The 19,498-nt window shown below is 45.5% G+C and overlaps 1 protein-coding gene across 4 annotated transcripts in view; it reads left to right on the forward strand.

Moving 5' to 3' along the window:
- EPHB2 (EPH receptor B2) overlaps positions 1 to 14,407 on the forward strand; it is a 103,324-nt gene extending 88,917 nt beyond the window's left edge. For all 4 annotated transcript variants that reach the window (XM_090123142.1, XM_031607974.2, XM_090123143.1 and 1 more), the window contains exons 10-16: positions 464 to 586; positions 871 to 1,118; positions 1,989 to 2,204; positions 3,260 to 3,409; positions 5,024 to 5,217; positions 5,528 to 5,683; positions 8,768 to 14,407. In XM_090123142.1, the coding sequence (XP_089979268.1) occupies positions 464 to 586; positions 871 to 1,118; positions 1,989 to 2,204; positions 3,260 to 3,409; positions 5,024 to 5,217; positions 5,528 to 5,683; positions 8,768 to 8,876 (1,196 nt within the window). In that variant the 3' untranslated portion in view covers positions 8,877 to 14,407. The remainder of the gene's footprint in view (positions 1 to 463; positions 587 to 870; positions 1,119 to 1,988; positions 2,205 to 3,259; positions 3,410 to 5,023; positions 5,218 to 5,527; positions 5,684 to 8,767) is intronic.
- Positions 14,408 to 19,498: the final 5,091 nt, after the last annotated feature.

Genomic DNA, 19,498 nt, shown 5'->3' on the forward strand with positions numbered 1-19,498 from the left:
GTCAGTCTTATGGCTGTACAGTAGTACCAGGCACCTTGGAGCCACCTCTGTGTAGAAGAGAATCAGCATGTGCCTTCATTTATGTCTCAAGGCAACCCTCACCATCTCCTGGATTAGGTCCTGGTCTACCTGAGCCCAGGTCTTCTCCTCTGCTTTCCCATGTACCTGATGTGATGGTCTGCTGAGGAGGAAGCAGATGCAGGGAAGGCCAACGGGGCCGAGCAGACGAGCAGCTCCCTGCTAACCCTCTGCATACACATGCATTACTGTGCACAGAAACATGCACACACACAAATGTACTCACACGCATGTATGCATACATGGATATACATGTAGTCATGGGCACACAGTCCCATGTAGGCACACACAACCCCATGTGCACCCACAGATAGATTTCTCTTGATGTTAAGTTATGTTACTCCCGTTGTGTCTGTCTGTCTGACTCTCCTTCTACTTTACACAGTGACTCCAGGGATGAAGATTTATATTGATCCGTTTACCTACGAGGATCCCAATGAGGCTGTCAGGGAATTTGCAAAAGAAATTGATATCTCCTGTGTGAAAATCGAGCAGGTGATTGGGGCAGGTAGGTGAACTGGGCATGTTGACTGCATCCCACAGTCTTGATGAGGATTTAGCCTTATATGTACCAGGAAAACTAACGTGAAATAAGGTTTTATGCTTAACTACAGCATTCCTGGACTGGCAAGAACATGGTGGTCTCAGGAGCACATCCAGTGTCCGTAGTGCCCAGTGCTTCTCACCAAAGGATGAATTCTCCTGGAGCTCACTGCTGGAGTCCCAAGGAGTGGGGTCCCTCAGGAGTTAGGCAGAGCTCTGGAAGGCCAACCTGTTTCTCTCTGTTCACAGGGGAATTTGGTGAGGTGTGCAGTGGGCATCTCAAGCTTCCTGGCAAAAGAGAGATTTTCGTGGCCATCAAGACTCTGAAGTCTGGTTACACAGAGAAGCAGAGACGGGACTTCCTGAGTGAAGCCAGCATCATGGGGCAGTTTGACCACCCCAATGTCATCCATCTGGAGGGAGTGGTGACCAAGAGTTCCCCAGTCATGATCATTACAGAGTTCATGGAGAATGGCTCGTTGGACTCCTTCTTGAGGGTATGAAATCCCAGGTTCAGAGGAGGACTGGAGGGGGAGATTTCTTCTTTGTGCCAGTATAACTTGTCCTTCACTGCCCACTGGGGAGGTCTGTGGTCTCAGGAGAAGTGGTGGCATGAGGGCTGTCATCTTATGTGTCCTCAAGATTGAACCAAGCCTTACTTTTTTAATACAATTACATAAATCAAAGGTCCAGCTTTAAAGAAAAAGGAAGCTTTCCCAGTGCCTTTGAAGTAATCTGTTACTCTTTCACTCCTATGTGTGGCATCTAGGTCAGGTCATCTTGTCCTGGTCATAATGGTATTGTGTGGAGTTGGGCTCCATAAATAGAGCCAGGAGTTGGACTCAGTGATCCTTGTGGTCTCTCCCATCTCGGGGTATTCTGTGATTCTATGTGTTTGTACACTTGTACTAGAGGAGTGTTGCTCGTTTCAGTGCAACTCCTTTACAGACATGGAGGTGAGTTCTGCCAGATCTTTTACACAGCAGGGCTTCAGCTCCAGCTACTGTGTCTAAATATTTACAGGCCTGAGTCTGACATGAATAATTCACGTGTGGAATGAATGTTGAATTCACTTGCTTAATAGGAATAGATTACCCTTCCAAACCCTTCTGTGCAAGGTGTGGCAGACCTGTCACCTTTGGATGTCAGCAGCCATTGGTATTGGTGCCTGTAGGGCATGTGAGGGTGACTTCCAGCCCTTGTGAGCTCTCAGCTCTCCCCTCTCTTTCTTTGAGAGGGAACTGTGGTGCTGGTGGCATAGCTGTGTCTTGACATGTGATGTAAACAAAGACTACTGGCTGTTTCCCTGCTCACAACAGGCTGTAGATTTGCACCTCTCATGTCGATTCTTTCCTTTTTTCCCTAAGCAAAATGATGGGCAGTTCACGGTGATCCAGCTGGTGGGCATGTTGCGTGGCATTGCAGCAGGCATGAAGTACCTGGCTGATATGAACTACGTGCACCGGGACCTGGCTGCCCGCAACATCCTGGTCAACAGCAACCTGGTCTGCAAAGTGTCTGACTTCGGCCTCTCCCGTTTCCTGGAGGATGACACCTCTGATCCCACTTACACCAGTGCACTGGTAAAGCTGCTTTTCCACAGCAGGAGGGATGGGTGGGGTGGAAAAGAGTGAGGGAGAAGTCTCCTGTTGATGTTAAGAATGCTTTTCTCGGGGTACCAACAATGGGAGTAATGTGCCAAGTGGGAAATACCGATTGAATGAATGAAGGAAGGTCTTTTCTTGCAAGTTTGTGCCCAGTTGTTATTCCAGCAGCTGTCGATAAACCTTATAGTCATACCTATGGAGAAGACTTTCTTGATCATTAAGACTGCAACCAGTAGTTTTCCTGGATACTATCTTTTGCAGAGGCAGACAGCATCACCCCGCTGCAATGCCTGTGAGACGTGTTCTTGGAAATAATTGTTGATAGAGCTGGGGCATGATCTGTAGGAAATGATCCCTCCCAGATCTCTTGGAGTGAGAAGACGTCAAGCACAGCTCTTCATGAATTGTAACAAAGGCTGAATGCCTAAACCTGAAAGTTTTAATTCTTTTTTATTCTGCTTCTGAGGTAGATGACAGCTAAAGGATGGGAGGAAGATTCAAAAGGAATTCATTTGATTTTTTCCAATTTAACAGTCATTCATTGCCAGCACAATGGACATTCTGACATGCCAAGGATTACTATAACTGTAGGCAGGTGGAAAGAGCTGAGCTTGTTTAATATGGTGAAAAGAAGGCTGAGTGCCCTCCTAAAAGTGACCTGTAGTACTTGAAGAGCAGCTAGGAAGAAGTCAGAGCCAGTTTTCATTGGTACCCTATGATGTAACAAGGAGCAATAGACAAAATCATAGCGTGGGACATTCAGGTTGAATAATAGGAAGAACTTCTTCCCCGGGGGCTTGGTGCAACCCTGAACAAGTCACCAGACAGATGAGGAGGATCATCAACCCTGAAGGTTGCCAGGAGCTGGCTGGACAAAGCCATTCCCAACCTGTTGATAGGGATAGTTGAGAGGTCCCTTCCTTCTAGGATTTTATTGATATATCAGACAAAAGTGTTTTGGACACATCTCCTTCAATTGCTCTTTGTTTTTCTGCTGCTATCCTCTCTTAGTTGTTTGTTTTTCCCTGCAGGGTGGGAAGATCCCAATACGGTGGACAGCACCCGAGGCAATTCAATACCGAAAATTCACATCAGCCAGTGATGTGTGGAGCTATGGAATAGTCATGTGGGAGGTGATGTCGTATGGCGAGCGACCTTACTGGGATATGACCAATCAAGATGTGAGTTGTTAAGAAATCAGGAGCAGAAACACTGAAATCAAGAGCAGATTGCAAGGCAAAGGCATGGTTGTATCTGGACAAGGCCTGTGGCACATCCAGAACCCTCTCTGTCATGGGAGAGGTGTCCACAGTCAACATCTTTCAGGATTCTTGTTTTATTGTCTCTCTGATGAGCAGTCCTTCATGCTCTCTAGGCCTCAGATACCCTCAGGATAAAACATCAAGGTCTTGGGTAGACCCTTTGGTGTGCAGAAGGCTTGTCTACCTCTCTTCTGCAAGCCTGGGTACGAAAACCTTTATATAGCAGCATCTTCCTGACCTCCAGTTTGTTTCAGAACTGCCTCTGGGAAGTAAATGAGAATCCTCTCTACTGCCACCTCTATTCTACCATTCTGTGGGCTCTTCAGTCTTTGGGCTTCCCACCTGGTTCTCTCAACTCCTCCCACCCCAATGGCAAATTAGACATTATTCAGGTCCATACAGCTCCATCCATACAATGTCAGGTTCAGAGAAGGGCAAATTCCTCCTCATTGCCTAGTGGGGAATTTGTTGAAACGAGTTCTTAGTGCCTGAAGCATGGCTTCCTTGTCCCAGTAAAATCTTTACATCAGTTCTGTGTGACAAAGAGAAGGATGTTAAGTGTTAGGCCCTTCTCAGAAAGGCCTCATTCACATTTGGGTTTCATTATCACTTTCAGTTTCAAGCATTTACTGCAGACATGTCACTGCCCTTCTCCCTGCCTTGGCATCCCACCGTGCACTTGGCATTCTGCTTTCCCCCACTCATATCATTGTTCTCTCCCTTCTGCCCTGCACCTCTTCCCTTACAGCTTCCTACCTCCATCACACAGCTGGTGGGGATGTAGAGCCCACGCCCATCTCCTCAGTGCAGCTTGCTGCATGCTGGCTGCTCCCCTGCCTCCCCAGCCTCTTCTCCCCCTTCTTGTGCCGCAGGACATCATGCCCCAGAAACTGTCACCACTTAATTGCAGCTGATGCTCCCTGCGAATTAGCACATGGCAGATACTCGCTGCAGTTTAGCCTCCTGACCCTTGGGTGTGGGAGTCTGGGGAGGCAGGGGAAGGAAAAAGGGATGGAGAGTGCAGGCTGTGCCCCCTCGCGGGGTGTATCTGCTGGCTGCAAGGCGAGTGGTCCTTAGAAAATCATTCAGTCAGTGCCAGAGCCAAGTGCTTGATGGTGTGGGCTCTCTCCAGTCCTTCCCCAGGTGGGTGTCTTAGGTAGCTCACCAGAGGAGTACTTAGAAGTGTGCAAGACAAATCTATGGCGGCCATAATCAAGGAATGAGAACAGACAAAGATGCTAAGATCCTTCTACCAGAGTGACAGGGAGCTGAGGTTTCCTCTTGAAGAAGATTCCTTCTGCGTGTGCTGTTTCCATTATATGTGGCAAGACCATGTATTTTCCCAGGTCCCTTGGTGAAGCAGGGAGACACCAAAGAAGCATCAGGCAAAGCCTTCTTCTCACCTTGACAGTCACCCTTAGGAGCTAAGAAAAGAAACATGAAGTGTTAAAAGAGTGCCACTTTGGCCTACTCCTCCATTCAGGGATGAAGATGTTATTGCCACTCTATTGATTTCACTTTCTCTTGTTGCAGGTGATAAATGCTATTGAGCAGGACTATCGGCTGCCACCCCCTATGGATTGTCCAAATGCCCTGCACCAGCTAATGCTTGACTGTTGGCAGAAGGATAGAAACCACAGACCCAAATTTGGACAGATTGTCAACACTTTAGACAAAATGATCCGAAATCCTAATAGTCTGAAAGCCATGGCACCTCTCTCCTCTGGGTATGCATGCTGTCTTACTGTCTTTTGGTTTCTGTTTGCAGAGCTGCTGTTGTTTGTGGCCTGACAGGCATCATCCTTGCATCTCTCCCAGATAGCTGTTGTAAAAACTGCTTGACCTATGTTGTTTGCTCCTGTATAGAGGATCAGTAAAAGGTGCCAGGAAAGCACCAAGCATTAAAGCCACTCTTGTCCCTCTCCTGTATGGACTGAGTAATGCTGGTCCAAGTCATTCCAGCCGATGGAAGGTGAAGAAATACATGTGCTTGCTTGCCATTGCTTGTTGTGATCATTCTCTATTTCTGTGTTTCAGGGTTAACCTCCCTCTACTTGACCGCACAATCCCAGATTATACCAGCTTCAACACTGTGGATGAATGGCTGGATGCCATCAAGATGAGCCAGTACAAGGAGAGCTTTGCCAGTGCTGGCTTCACCACCTTTGATATAGTATCTCAGATGACTGTAGAGTAAGTGCCCAGGCTTCTAGTCCCAAAGCACAAGGAAAGATCTCAGTGGTTTAACAACTGGTCGCTAATTGAGTTTATTTTCTTTTCGCATTGTTTATAGATTTGTTACCTTGTAGACCCACTTTTGGTCTGTTCAATTTCTGCAGAACTGTCTCTATTCTTCAGGCAGTCTTGCATCCAGATTTTGTTCATCTGTTGCTCTATATCTGCAGAATTCAGTCCCGTGTTCTCACACTGCATATCCCCACTGTGAATATGAAAACTGCCATTAGTGTCTCCAAACCCCTCCATGGAACAAATGGAGATTTTACAGTGGCATCAGGCACTTCTCCAACCACTGGAGAGCACTTCAGGACTCCACAGTCCTTTTGCATGTCTGGCTTATAGGCAAAGGAGACAAACATGCTACAAAAAAATTCTGGTTAAGAAAAGCCTCTGGAAGTCCACATGGTTTCACTTTGTTCTGAATTGTCCTGTATGCACTAAAAACTTTCCTCAGTGGCAAAATTTTAGCAAGTTCTTCAGAGGAAGCAGCTGAAATCTATTTGTGGTAGTTTTAGAAATCCCTGGGGCCAACTGAGGCTTTGATGCCTCTCGGGAAAGATTTGTAGTTGGTTGCAGTTAGCTTTAGAAACCCTTGCCAGGAAAGCACCAAGCATTAAAGCCATGTGTAAGCGCTGTGATGTCTCTGTGCCTGGTAACTAGGAAGGTTTCTTGGAATTGATGCCTAATTTCACACTTTAAAACTATCACTCAATCAGAATGCGTTCACACAAACAGCCAAACTGATCATTTTTGGGTTTTTTTGCTCTTACTTGCTGCCAGGAAATTCACATCGCAATTCTGACTGTTTCAGTGTATCCATGGTACAGCCACGGAGCTTTGGGGGTGATTTTGGGACTGTATAGGTTGTGTTCACACTACAGGAAGATGTAAATGTGAAAGATAACGAAGAACAACTTCAACCAAACTGGGACATCAGACCCATATCACAACCCAACCTTGCTAGATTTGGTGGATTTTATGCAATGTATCTGTTGTATACATTGCAGCCAGGCTAATGAAGTCAGTGTTTTTCTTGGATGTGCTCAGTGTCCATTAAATGCTACTCTTCGAAGTACCTTACCACATCCCTCACAATATCTTCCAAGTCCTCTCTGTGTGCCCTCAGCTCATCCTCGTGTCCCTATCACTTTTGACAAGCCTCCTTTCCACATTTCTCACCTGGTTGGGTGGGCAGAATAATAGAGATGGTAGTCCAAATCCTTTGTCCTTGGAAAATCACGATACATTACTTGAGACCACCTTCTAAGGATTGCTGGTCTTTGCAAAAGTACCTCATTCTATCAGTGGAACTGAACTGCCATAAGACCCTCTTGAAACTGGGATAGCCAGCAAAGTTTAAATGTTTACTGAAAACAACTTCAGTGTACCAAATGCAGGTGATTTCAGTGCTGATCTACTTGAATGTGAACCTAACAAGGTTGAACAAGGCCGAGGGCAAGGTGTTGCACTTGGGTCAGGGCAGTCCCAGATACGAGTATGGACTTGGAGTAGAACTAATTGAAAGCATCCCTGTGCAGAAGGACTCGGGGGTCCTGATGGATGAAAAGCTGGACATGAGCCAGAGTAAAGACTGGTTTTTATTCCTAATCAGAGTAAAAGCAGAAATCAAACTGCCAGACTCTTCCAACAGGAAATGTTCCCTTTTCTTAGCTCAGCATATTTGGCACACAGAGAAGGGAGTGGAAAGCAGCGAGGCGAGTAGTCACTGTAAGAACACCACCCTGGTTGTGTAGTGCACAGACAGGTTTCCAGTTGCTTTGCTGAGCAGAAATTTGAATGGCAGCAAAGCTGTGGCCTGGGTGCTCACTCTCCCACCACTCTTAGAGACTGAAGGGTGCTTTGACAGTGGTCTGTAGCCAGAACATGTAATCTGTGGCACAGATCCATCCTCAGCTTTCCTTCTTCATTCCTTCTTCCTCCTTGTGTTTGACCGGAGAGACAAGGTGTAGAGCAAGCACTAAAGCAAACACCAGCTCATTTGCCACTTGTTCTAAAGGATTTTCTTCCACATTTCCTCGGAGTTTCCATTTGCCCTGCTTTGCCCATTGATGCCCACTCTTAAAATTCTGTTCCTAACACTGAAGGAAAGAGAAAAGGCCATTGGAAATCTTTAAAGTAAGACACAAATGGCATCTTACGAATGCCATCCATTCTCTGATCAAAAGATTCATGACTGAAATTTCTCCACCAGCAGGGAGATGAGTAGCAAACTCAGCTGGAGTGATCACAGATAGCACTAATGCAGAGTAACACTCACGCTCTTGATGTGAGCTTTATCTTCCCCAGATGCCTAATATCCATCAAAAACAGCAGCAGTGCAAAAATTAGATTGCCACGCTTCAGAAAAGAGGATAAGTAGCAAAAGTTTATCACTTCATGGCCTCATCAGAACAGTGTGGTAGATGTGGTACTTTGGTCATGGTTTAGTGGGCAGTATTGGTGATAGGTGGATGGACTGGAAAGATTTTAGAGGCTGTTTCCAACCTGAATGATTCTGTGACTCTGATAATTCAAGAGTAACAAAAGCACTCATCATCTTCACACAGGGAGTAACATTCGTGTATCACCTCCTGTTCATCCATCTCCAAGGATGGAAAAAGTAGGTTTCTAATTCCTATCTGACACAACGGGAGGGAGAATCCAGACTTTCAAGAATCCAAACAACACAAGGATAGAAAACCTAAAGCTTTTCAAAGACCAATTCACTTAGAAGCAGTAAGCAAAGCACTGCATTGGCACTCAGTATTGAGGTTTCCAGTACTTGGGGGGGTGCTGCAGTTACGTTGAAAATGCAAAGATTGAGAGGTTCAACCAGGAGAAGACAAGGCAGAGGAGTGGAGTTTTCACCTAGCTCTCATTCATCCATTGCATTTGTGGGAAAAGTGCTACAGATACAGTGTGGAGGCTACATCTCCCAGCATAGCACGCTCCAAGGGGATGCTCATGCGTAGCCTTGTTCTGATGCACTTTCTGATCTTTGCTGATGTTTATGTGGTGTTTGTTTCTTTCCTCCCCAAGGGACATTCTACGAGTTGGGGTCACTTTAGCAGGACACCAGAAGAAAATTCTGAACAGTATCCAGGTGATGAGAGCACAGATGAACCAAATTCAGTCTGTGGAGGTTTGATAGCGACGTGTCCTCGTGCTCCACTTCCTTGAGGCCCTGCTCCCCTCTGCCCCTGTGTGTCTGAGCTCCAGTTCTTGAGTGTTCTGCGTGGATCAGAGACAGGCAGCTGCTCTGAGGATCATGGCAACAGGAAGAAATGCCCTATCGTCGACAACGAGAAGTCACCAATGAGGTGAAACAATGGAAAACAATGGAAAAAGGGAACAAGAAAAGACAGCTTATTTTGAAAACAAACAAACAGTGAATTATTTTTAAATAATAATAAAGCAATTGCAGTCTTGAAAAGGGCTCCAAGACCAATGGGAGTCTTCAAAGGAAGAGAATAGAGCAGCTTCATCTATTTCCTCTTGCACAAGGGTTGCTGCAGCTGGGCCCAGACACCTCTGGAGTAATGAGACTTTTCAAGAAGATGAATGCAAAGAATGGTCACAAGAAGCACTTCTCTTTCTCACATGGGATGGCAGCTCTGGGAAAGCCCAGCAGTCCTTCCTGAAAGCCCTGTTGGCCAATCAAAGAGGAGAGCTGAAGCTCTTTGGTGCTGTGGAACCAAGTGCATCTCAGAAATTGCTGGACTTCTACAAAAGCTGAAGACATTCTTTTTTTTTAAACAAGTAAACTGATACTAGAAGAGGCTGTTTCCGTCAGATGAGAAGGAATCTGTAACACTGGGGCGGGGGGTTGGGGAATGGGGGAAATCAGTCCTTTTTACATCTCTTTATTTTCTCTTGTCATGGAACAGTTTTGTGAGTGACAGTTTCCTAAGGGTCCGTCCATCCACCCTCCAATGGCATCATTGTTTCATACATATCATATGCACAAGACTTATAGTGATGTCCTCACTCGATGCCAATGATCTTTCCCCAGAAGACTTCCCAAGTACAGTATGTAGTAGATTTTGATTACAAATGCTGATGTGTACCTTTATTTTTCGGTTGTCATTGTTGGGAGATTCGTCCTTTTACCTTGCTTTGTTAACACCAATATGTGAGTTTGGGGTTGGAATTTTTTTGGTCGATTGGGGTGTTTTGTTTTGTTTTGTTTTGTTTTGTTTTTTAACGAAAAGGAAACAACATTTCCAAGCATCATATCATTCAAGAACTTAAATCCTTTCCTTGCGGAAGGAAAAATTGTTTATTGACAATATGCCAGGAGAAAAAGTTTTTTATATGCACATTTCCTCATGTTTGTTTGTTTGTTATTTTGCAATTCGTTTCGACCTGACAGGTGTTCCCAACTGTTGGGTTTCCTGTTGTCTGATGAGATGAAAATCACCTGCTCAATTCAGGGTTGTTGGTGCAGTGATGAGCAGTATTATGGAAGGGTTATTGCTTTTGTTTTACGGAGGGGAGGGAAAGATGGGAGGGTAGTTGTGTTCTGAGTGGGAATGATGGCTGTTAGAGCCTCTTGGAGATGTCTGCTTAGAAAGATGTCAAGGTTGGTTGGTGCACATGGTTTCTAGCTGCAAGGTTGTGGGTGCTTTGTACCATAACCAAGCTCTGTGGTGGTGCTTTTTGCCCTTTGGACACACAGTCCCTTTGTTAGGCAATGCCCAGTTGGCTCAGAGCATCATCTCAGCCCGTTGCCTCTAGAATAACACAGGAGAGCAAACGTTGAGTCCAGGTCTCTGTAGGAAAATGCCATGGTTGAAGCTCAATGACCAGATGGTGGGTTTATAAATAACAGAAATAAATATTTTAGCTATTGAACAGCTCCTTGATAGGTATAAACACCACCAAGCAAGTGCAGGGCGAGTAGAAATTACAGTAATGGGATTGTTGTCCCTGTTCAGCACCACCTCATGTCTCCTTAAACATGCCTACCAGCCTCCATGGCAGGGGTCAGCTGCCCACATGTGGCACATTTGCACACATCTGAACCTGTGTTGATAAACTCTCCTCTGCCATTGGCATGTCATTCATAGAGTCCTGCGCCCATGTTCAGCAGCATGGGGTGCTGGAAGGCATGCACTGGGAGCTGGTTTGTTGTGTTGTCCAGGAGCTGAATCCAAGAGGAAAGCTGTAGATGGAACTCCCTGTTCAGACCTCAGTGGCCAGACATCACTTTTCTAAATAAGTGGCCATTTATAAAGTACTCAGCATTTTCTGCTTTCAGATCAGATCAGATGGGACAGCACATATAAGTGGCAGCAGAGCATTTCCTGCAACTGAGAGTTACTCCTCTGCTATCTCCTTTACTTGCCCTACTGCCTCCTCTGGGGCAGAATCTGATGTAGAGAGAGTTTGGAGTGAGTGGACAACAGGCATTGTATGCAGGCATGACCTGGGCATTTCAGCTGTCCTATATGCAGTGTGTGTAGTGTGTGTATCTAGCCAAAAGGATGTTTTGAATGCCCTTGAATTCAGAAAGCATTGCTCCAGATCACGAAATGAACTCAGTTTAAAGAGCAGGGTGCAAAAACTGACAGTGTCAACTGAACAGAGTGCTGTCAGAGGGCACACGAGGAAAGAAGAGCCTTCTCCATGCCACCTGTCCCATAGAACTGCTCACGTGGGGGTCTCTGCCTCGCGCTGTAGTGGCTGTGCTTTAACAAGGAGCTGTTGTCAGCTCCCAGAGGCATGGTTTTCCCAAAGGTCTCAGAATCTTTTTGGTGACAGTTGGGGCTGAGGGAAGCAGGGTGCCATGCCAACCCTTCTAGCCACAGCCAACCACCTACTTTATGTGCAAGGGAGCTTTGCAGGACAAGGAGAGCTGTCTGACTAGAAAACTCACCAGCAAATTCCTATGGGGCAACCATGTGGAAGGAGCACGTGATGCCCTTCAGTTGTCTTTTCTCAGACAGCTCTTGGCTGTTCTCTGCCATCAATGCATGTGTGCTTATACCACAGAGGAGCAGTGGCCAAGCAGTGTCCTTTCAGCCAGTAGGGCTTGGAAGGACACTTCAGGTTATTTGTCTCAGTGCACTGAATCTCCTCGCTGAACTGCATTAAACACATCTACCTACCAGACCCAACCCACTGTGAAAGAAGGGACCACACAGAGCTCAGTGCCACGGCAGCTGTCAGCAGGATAGAGAAAGCACATCCTTATCTCTTCCTCTGACCAAAAAGCTCACATGATGGCAGTCCTACAATAATACACTCCTATCTATTTATATCAGGCATTGCTGCGACATCTGTCTGTGTTTGCACAGGACTAATGGAGAATGAGACCTAAAATGGAAATGATCCATAAAACACTGCAATTTTCTGCATCCCTACAGCTTTCCAGGGAGGATGAGGAACCGAGTTAAGTACTTTGGTTGTAAATTATTCTGGTGCATGCTCCAGTGGACAGCATAGTCACTGAAGTGACTTTAATGTTTATACTTCATGGGTATCAAATGTACTGCTATGAAATATGAGTATAATGGCAAAATTCAACAAATAACAAGGGGGAAACGGGGAAAAGTCACTTGCTAACATTTACACTGTGAAATAGTTGTGCATATGCATGTGTGCATGTGTGAATACTTAACAAAACTCATCACCATGTTATTTTTCAGGCAGCTTGTTGCAATTTTCACATTTTCCCTCCATCTTTCAAGCTACCTCCAAGACCTCCTCTTCTCCTCCACTGTTGCCCACTGCCATCTGCTGCCGAGGCCACGTTTGTCTTGTGATGGAATCCAGTAGAAGAGCTGAGCAGGACGCTGAGTTGAAAATATGTCAGTTGGCCAAGTTCAGATCACACAGAGTATCATGAATATGTGGGTAGTAGAAAGGTAAAGGATTCACCCACAAAACTGCATTTTATGGGTCCCTTTCAGCCCTCTAATTAACAGCAAAGGGAAAAAAAAAAAGGAAAAATGAACTTAGAAGGCACAGCACTGCCATGAACTACTCACCAGCTGTGGGGACAGACACAGGGCACTACAGACTGCACTCCCTCTCCACAAATTATCCCCCTTTCTCCCCTAAAACCCCAGAATTTCATGAACTTGTTGTAGATTTGCAGCTTGCAACAGATGAGGATCTGTTTGTTATCATCTGGCTTCTTCTCTCCATTGTATCCTCACTACCACACAGTAGATTTCAATCTCTCCATGGGGTCCGGGTCAATTTTGCTGTTCCAGGGTCTGGCAGTTTTGCAGCATTAATTTAATATTATAATTCAAAGGCAGAACGTTTTAACCCCTCAACCCCATGGCAGCCATGGTCCAGCAAGCCATCGTGTTGGTGTTGTTGGACTGGTTGGCATCAGAACTTGCACTCTGCTGCAACCTTAACAGTTACGTCCTCTAATAATGCAATAAATCTGTGTCTGTCTTGGATTTATGAATCCAAAATGTATGAAGGAAGACAAAATATGTTTTAGTCCTTTTTTCATCTCCCTTTCTGTGTGTCTGACTTGAGGCTGATTTATTGTAGGTCTTTTCCATCTTAAAATTTAACAAGCCCTTCACATACAGGATTCAGCATTTTGCCCTTCAGAGTTGTAAGAACAACTGATGTAGCATCAGCTTCATTGTTGCACTCTGTGGCAGTTATCCAGAGCAGATAAAAACACCCTAAAATTCACTTTCTTTGCTGTCCAATCTCTTAGTGAAACTGGTGTTTGGAGTGCTTTCAGCTTTAGGATCAACAGTCCTTTACTCCCAACAATTAAACTAAGTTTTATTTTGGGTGATCCTCAATGTTCGACGAGTCGGACTCGATGATCCTTATGGGTCCCTTCCAACTTGGGATATTCTGTGATTCTGATGTGTCCTCAGAATGGCAGCCTTCTTCCCTTGCATTATCTACTCACAGCCATGTTCTGTATTGTGTCTCCAGCCCATGAGTTGAGCAGCAGTGCCATCTGCTTACAGTGATGGTTCCACCGTGTTCACAATTCAGTGCACTTCTGCCACTGGCTTTTCATGAGCACTGACCACAGAAATTATCTTCTGTGCTGCTGATTTCATTTTGTTGTTGCTGAGAGCTACTGGAGTTCTCCTGCTATGCAAAAAACTAAATATCTATATTTCTTTTTCGCTTCAGACACATTTTGGCTTCACCTTTAGAATTCTTCAGGATGAATCATCCATCTCTGAGATGATTTTGCTTCTTGTAACCATTGAACCCTTCCCAGAAAGAGGACCTCACTTCTGTCCATGTTTACTTCCACGTGTGAGGCATTCCACAGTCCTCCACGAAAACTCCCTGCATCATGCAGATATTTCCTGCAATCTGATTTATTGTTGTGCCTCTGTGTTATTTCTACACTGTCAAATGTTAGCTGCAGAGATTTGGGACTAAAAGTGAGACATCATCTCTGCCCTCAAATCTGTGTTCGTCTTAATTTGTATTCTCCACTGCCCTACAAATGACTCAGCAGCTTCTCATCCTTTCTCTCAGTTCTGTGGGAGATTTGCACTCCTCTGCAGCCCTGTGCTTTGTGGGATAGCAGCCACACACACGTAGTATGGTCTGATCCCTGACTCATTCCTCCTCTGGCAGTTGGATGTTCATAGTTCCCTGATTGCCATTCAGAGCATCACAAGACTTAACTGTGTGCCTCATCTTTTCCAGGAAATCCATTCTACCTTCATGAAAAAAAAAAAAAAAAAAAAAAAAAGGAAATACTTGTTTGATTCTTTTCCAGTTGCCAATTTCAGGATTTTTTCAGTTATTTTAACTGTAGCTTCTACCTCTATTTCCAGGGTCAGTCTTCAGCTCTTGCACAGACAGCACTGTGTCCCTTGGTAGTCTTACTAAAGAGGAATACAATTTTTGGAGACATCAACAGCCAAACAGCTGTGTTAGCAAAGCTAATGGAAGGAGATCAAGATGGGCTAAGAGGAAGCATGACAGGCAAATCCCTCTTTTGCCCAAAATATCTTTCTTCTGTGCTGCCCACTCACTGATGGCAGTCTGTGGTCATCAAGTTGGCTTAAGAAGTTGGGGGTCAACATTGTACCCCCACTGAACAGTTCTTTGCGTATGGTGGGCACCAGCCTGGGGCTGATGGTCTGGCAAACCTGCACTCTTACTTGGCCTTTGCTTTTGGAGAATGAATGCAAAGACTCTGATTGCTAACAAATGCTGGCACTCAGCCTTCACGTGAGAGTGTTGTTATGAGCCCTGAGATCTCTTGTGTGCTGAATTCTCAAAGGGAAGAAACTAAGAGATGCAGAAAAGGGCTGCAGGAACAGCCAAAAGTCTTTGGAGGTATTCGATTTGGAACTTAGGTCTGGCAGAGATAAACGGTGATGATAAGAAATTTCATGCCATTAAACAAGGTGTAGTGAAGGTGAGTAAGAAGGAGCCACATTTCTCACAATAAATAAATGCAGATGAAGTGAAATGTTTTATGACACAAAGCACAGTGACTGAATGCTGGAGCTCACTGCTGCAGGATGTTGACGGTAAGAATTAGATTCAAAGAATGACAAATTTGTTTAAGTAAAATCTGTATTAGCTTCCTCAACACAAAAATACCTCTTTGTGCTTTCTGGGCCACAGATGCCACTGGCTGCCCAGAGAGCTGTGGGTGCCCCATGGCTGGAGGTGCCCAGTGCCAGGCTGGAGGGGGCAACTGATCTGAGGGGACAACCAGCACACAGCACTGTTGGAATCTCTGCATTGCATATTGGCTCAGCCTGCATGAGCAGTCTCTGTTGGCTGCATGCTTATCCAATCATGAGTCCAAATGGACTCCCACGCACATGGCCTCGAGGATGAAAATTCAGGAAGGGAGCCTGGGACAAGCTTCTAAAACAGGTGAAGAGGTTTCAATGTAATGTTGTCGTTCAGGGCTGGGCTGTGTGCATGCAGTGAAATCCCAGAAGCATCCAAGAGCAGACACTGAGTGCTGGGGCCTCCAGGACAAGGTGCAAACAGGTGCTGAGTGCAAGGTTCAGTTATTGAGTGCTGACCCAGTTCTGAAACTGATTTTGTTCTCTTATGTCCTGAGGACAACTTAGCTGCCAACAAGACTTGTGCCACTTAAGATACCTTTATAGCATAAATAAAAGCTACTTGACACAGGCAATGATTTATTTCCCTCTTCAGTATGGCCTACAAATCCCTGTAAGCTATGGGAGGCTTACAGGAGCTAAGGAAAGGCACACAGTGCTTGGTGCCCTTGTTTTGCCTTCAGATCTGTCTTGCTTCACCCTCGCTGAGACTCATCTCCAATGCAGCTCTGATCTTTCTGCTCCTCTGAAAGGGGAGAACCAGGGTTTTTCTAGCTGATGGTTTTATAAATTCTCTTATAAGCAACTCACCTTCAAGATCTGGAGTTTTCTTTTAAGCAGTTCAATGGTGAAAGGAAATAAGTCACCCAGCTCACCCTTCCCTGGCTCAACCACGTGCAGAATGGACAGACACTGGGACAAACCAGGGGCTGGAGGTTGGCATCTCTTCCTTCACTTGTAGATCCAGACACTTCATCAGAAGGTGCTCTGCTGAATGCCCTCCTCTTGTGACTTCATCCATCTTGCACACTGTGATCCTTACATCCCTTTTCTTTCCTATTGCTTGTTCCCTGGCATCAGCTATCTCTGCTCTGCATGTTTTGCTTGCCCTCCATCCCTTTCCCAGCACAGGAAGGCTGGATGGATTGCTTAAGTTTGGGTCATCTCCAAGGATTCCCTTCCTTGAGCCTGGCTCATCACATCTCTGCAGTAAACCTGTATCCAACTGCATTTCTTCTGATGAAAACATCCCACTGCCTGTCCTCCTTGGAAACATCATCTTCTTCACATCCCAGATCTTCCTGGAGGAAGAAGGAGAAATTTAGATGAAACTGAGGCGAGAGTGCTAGGCTCATTGGTCATCATTTCCATGGAACAGTTAAAGGCAAAGGGCCCAGCCCTACTTCTTACAGCAGGTAAATGAACACACCATCAACCTGAGAATTTCCTACCAGTCTTTCAAAAAATGGTCATGCCCTCAATGGGCAACTGTCTAGGACTGACACCCACCCCTAAGGTCACTGACAGGAGAGTATTTACCTGGTGCTTCATGTCAAAGGGAACCTTCAGGTGGTACAGAGCAATGCACAGCTCAGCTGTCAGGTTGCTTTTCTTCTGGTTGTTTGTCCAGAATAAGCTCAACAGGGAAACCCTTCTTAATTTTTGTGAAAGTGTTTAATTGATTGATGCCAGGGCAAAAAAAAAGTAACAGATCTTGCTGGATAAATGATCTGAATGTCCCACGTAAACCTGTGATGGTTTGACTTGATCATCTTAAGGGTCTTCTCCAACCTAAATGATTCTGCAGTTCTGTTAGGGCCGTGGTTGAGTTGGTAGCATTAGGTTAATGATTGGACTCGGTGATCTTCAGGGTCTTTTCCTAAATGATCATATTCTGTTCCGTGATCCCCACTCACTTTGCCAAGCCACGCTCTGGGCAGGACACAGGCGAGTTGTAACTGGGACGTGAGACCTCTGTTTGAGTTGAGGTGGGCTCAGATAGCCAAACTGCCCTCTGAAGCCCCAGATATCTCATATCTATGGGCTGCTGAGGAGCTGAAGAGCGACATAGAGGATGTGTTTCTGTTTTTTAGGGAGGACCTGTCCTAGCTCAACAGCCAAACCTCAGGTTAGCAATGCAAAGGAGAAAGTAAGAGGGTCTCGGAGGGAAGCCTTATGCTGAAGTCTGAGAGGTGAGATTTGCGGGGTGTGAGGTAGGGAACTTTGTAGGGAGATTTTGCCAGGCTCTGAATTCCTCATGGCTTTGGAAGGATCTGCCAGTATAGGATGGGGGAATTATGTTTACCCTTCAACTACCCCAAACCAAGCTCGTCTAGTCAACACCACATCTTACCATTCCCCCAAGTCCAAGGATCCATCAGCTGGGCTCCAGGGGCATCCCCAAGCCTGGTTTCCTGCTGTTCATCATCCTGTGTGTTGGCCATGGCCCTGCGGACAATGTAACACTTTTCATGACAGTATTTGTATTTTTTTAATTGTGAATGGGGAGATAGTGTGCAGGTCCTTGTTACACAGGGATGTGTCTTCCATTCAGATCAGGGCTTCCCCTGGCTTCGTCAGATGTCTATCGATGTTACTGAGAAAAATAAAGAAAGAAATAAATCAGATGTATTTATAAAGGAAACAGAAACCCGCTGCTCCAATGCCTTTGTAGGAGTATTTTTAACAAAACATTTTTTCAAAATAAATGTGAATTGTAAAGTTTGAAGCATTTGCTTGTGGCTTTCTTTTCTAGGTGCTTTGTCAAACTTTCAGCCTTACCAAGAACACTGCTTTGGTGTAAATAAGATTGTTAGATAACCATAAGTGTTACTGATCTCTTAGGAGAGAAACGTACCCAGACTGAGATGCTCAAAGCTGTGGGTGCCTCATCCCTGGAGGTGCCCAAGGCCATGGATGGGGTCCTGGGCAGCCTGAGCTGGTGGGGGCACCCAGCCCATGGCAGCGGATGGAACTGGGTGGGTTTTAAAGTCCCTTCCAACCCAACCCAACCATTCTGTGATTCTATGATATGATTGATATAGCAACAGGCAAAATAGCTAGCAATACAATAGAGCACTATAGAGGGGAGTAATACTGTCCAAATACAAAACTGGTCTTACCTGTTCCTCTCCCAGACCGCTTACATGCTTTCAGAGCAAACCATTAACAAGAAATCTCTGTTGGATAGGTCTCACGTATAAACTTGATCTTCCTAGGCTGTAAGCTTTTACTTTTCTGACCCAAAAAGGGAACTCTCCAGGATAATGCTGTTTCTGCCTTCTGTCATCCATTCTCCAAGTAACTGGTTGCTATTTGAAAGCCAGCTGCTAAGAAATGAGCAGTGAAATGCACAGCTCAGGTTCCCCTCTCCTTTCGACAAACAGCAGCCCAAAATCTCCCCCAAAGCTTCTCTGCTGCATTCCACTGTGACTGAGTGGTTCGGATTTCCCTCCCATCACATTGATGTAAGCCATGCATAACTCAGTGAGCATTAGTGGGGAAAGGCTTGATGAGAAACTGCTGTGTAATCAGGATCTACCATGGGTGTCTGGGGTTGCAACTTCCAAAAGGGGTAGTTACCGAAAGAATGACATTATAGGGAGATCTGTCACTACATCTCAGCTCTCCCTGCAGATGTGGCCTAATTAGGCACAATTTCTCCTCGGAAGGAGCAGTGATGTGCTGGCACAGCTGCACAGGGAGTGGTGAAGTCACCATCCATGGAGGTTGTTCAGAGTGGAGATGTGGCAATGAGGGATGTGGGCACGATGGGGTGGGTTGTGTTGGACTGGATGATCTCAGAGGTCCTTCCAACCTTAATTATTCTATGATTCTATTCTTCAAGTGAGCCCTCAATACCTGCTATAGTCTTAAGCACAGTTCCCTGATAAGACCACATATGGTTGGTTAAATGCTTTCCGTGTTTCTTAAGATCCTCCGTACATCTGCATTAAACTGCTGTGGTTGATGCTCTCTGCAACAGCAGTTTGTCAGATCCAGGTCTTCACAGCCTCATTCAGGATCGCACCTTCTTTGTGCAGAAGGCATTGTGGAGGAGGCTTGTTGTTAGCTCAGAGGCTGCAAGAATGCCTGGTTGGAATCCCCAGACTGAGTTACCATAAAGGATTTCTCTTTAGCTCACAGATATATCATATCTGCTCTGAATATTTTATGTCTGTTTGCCTGTTTCACTCCTGTGAATTTTTTATGGATTATTTCTTTA

Source organism: Phasianus colchicus, chromosome 22 (genome assembly GCF_987193195.1).
Source record: "Phasianus colchicus chromosome 22, bPhaCol1.hap1.1, whole genome shotgun sequence".
In the NCBI taxonomy this organism is placed as follows: Eukaryota; Metazoa; Chordata; class Aves; order Galliformes; family Phasianidae; genus Phasianus; species Phasianus colchicus.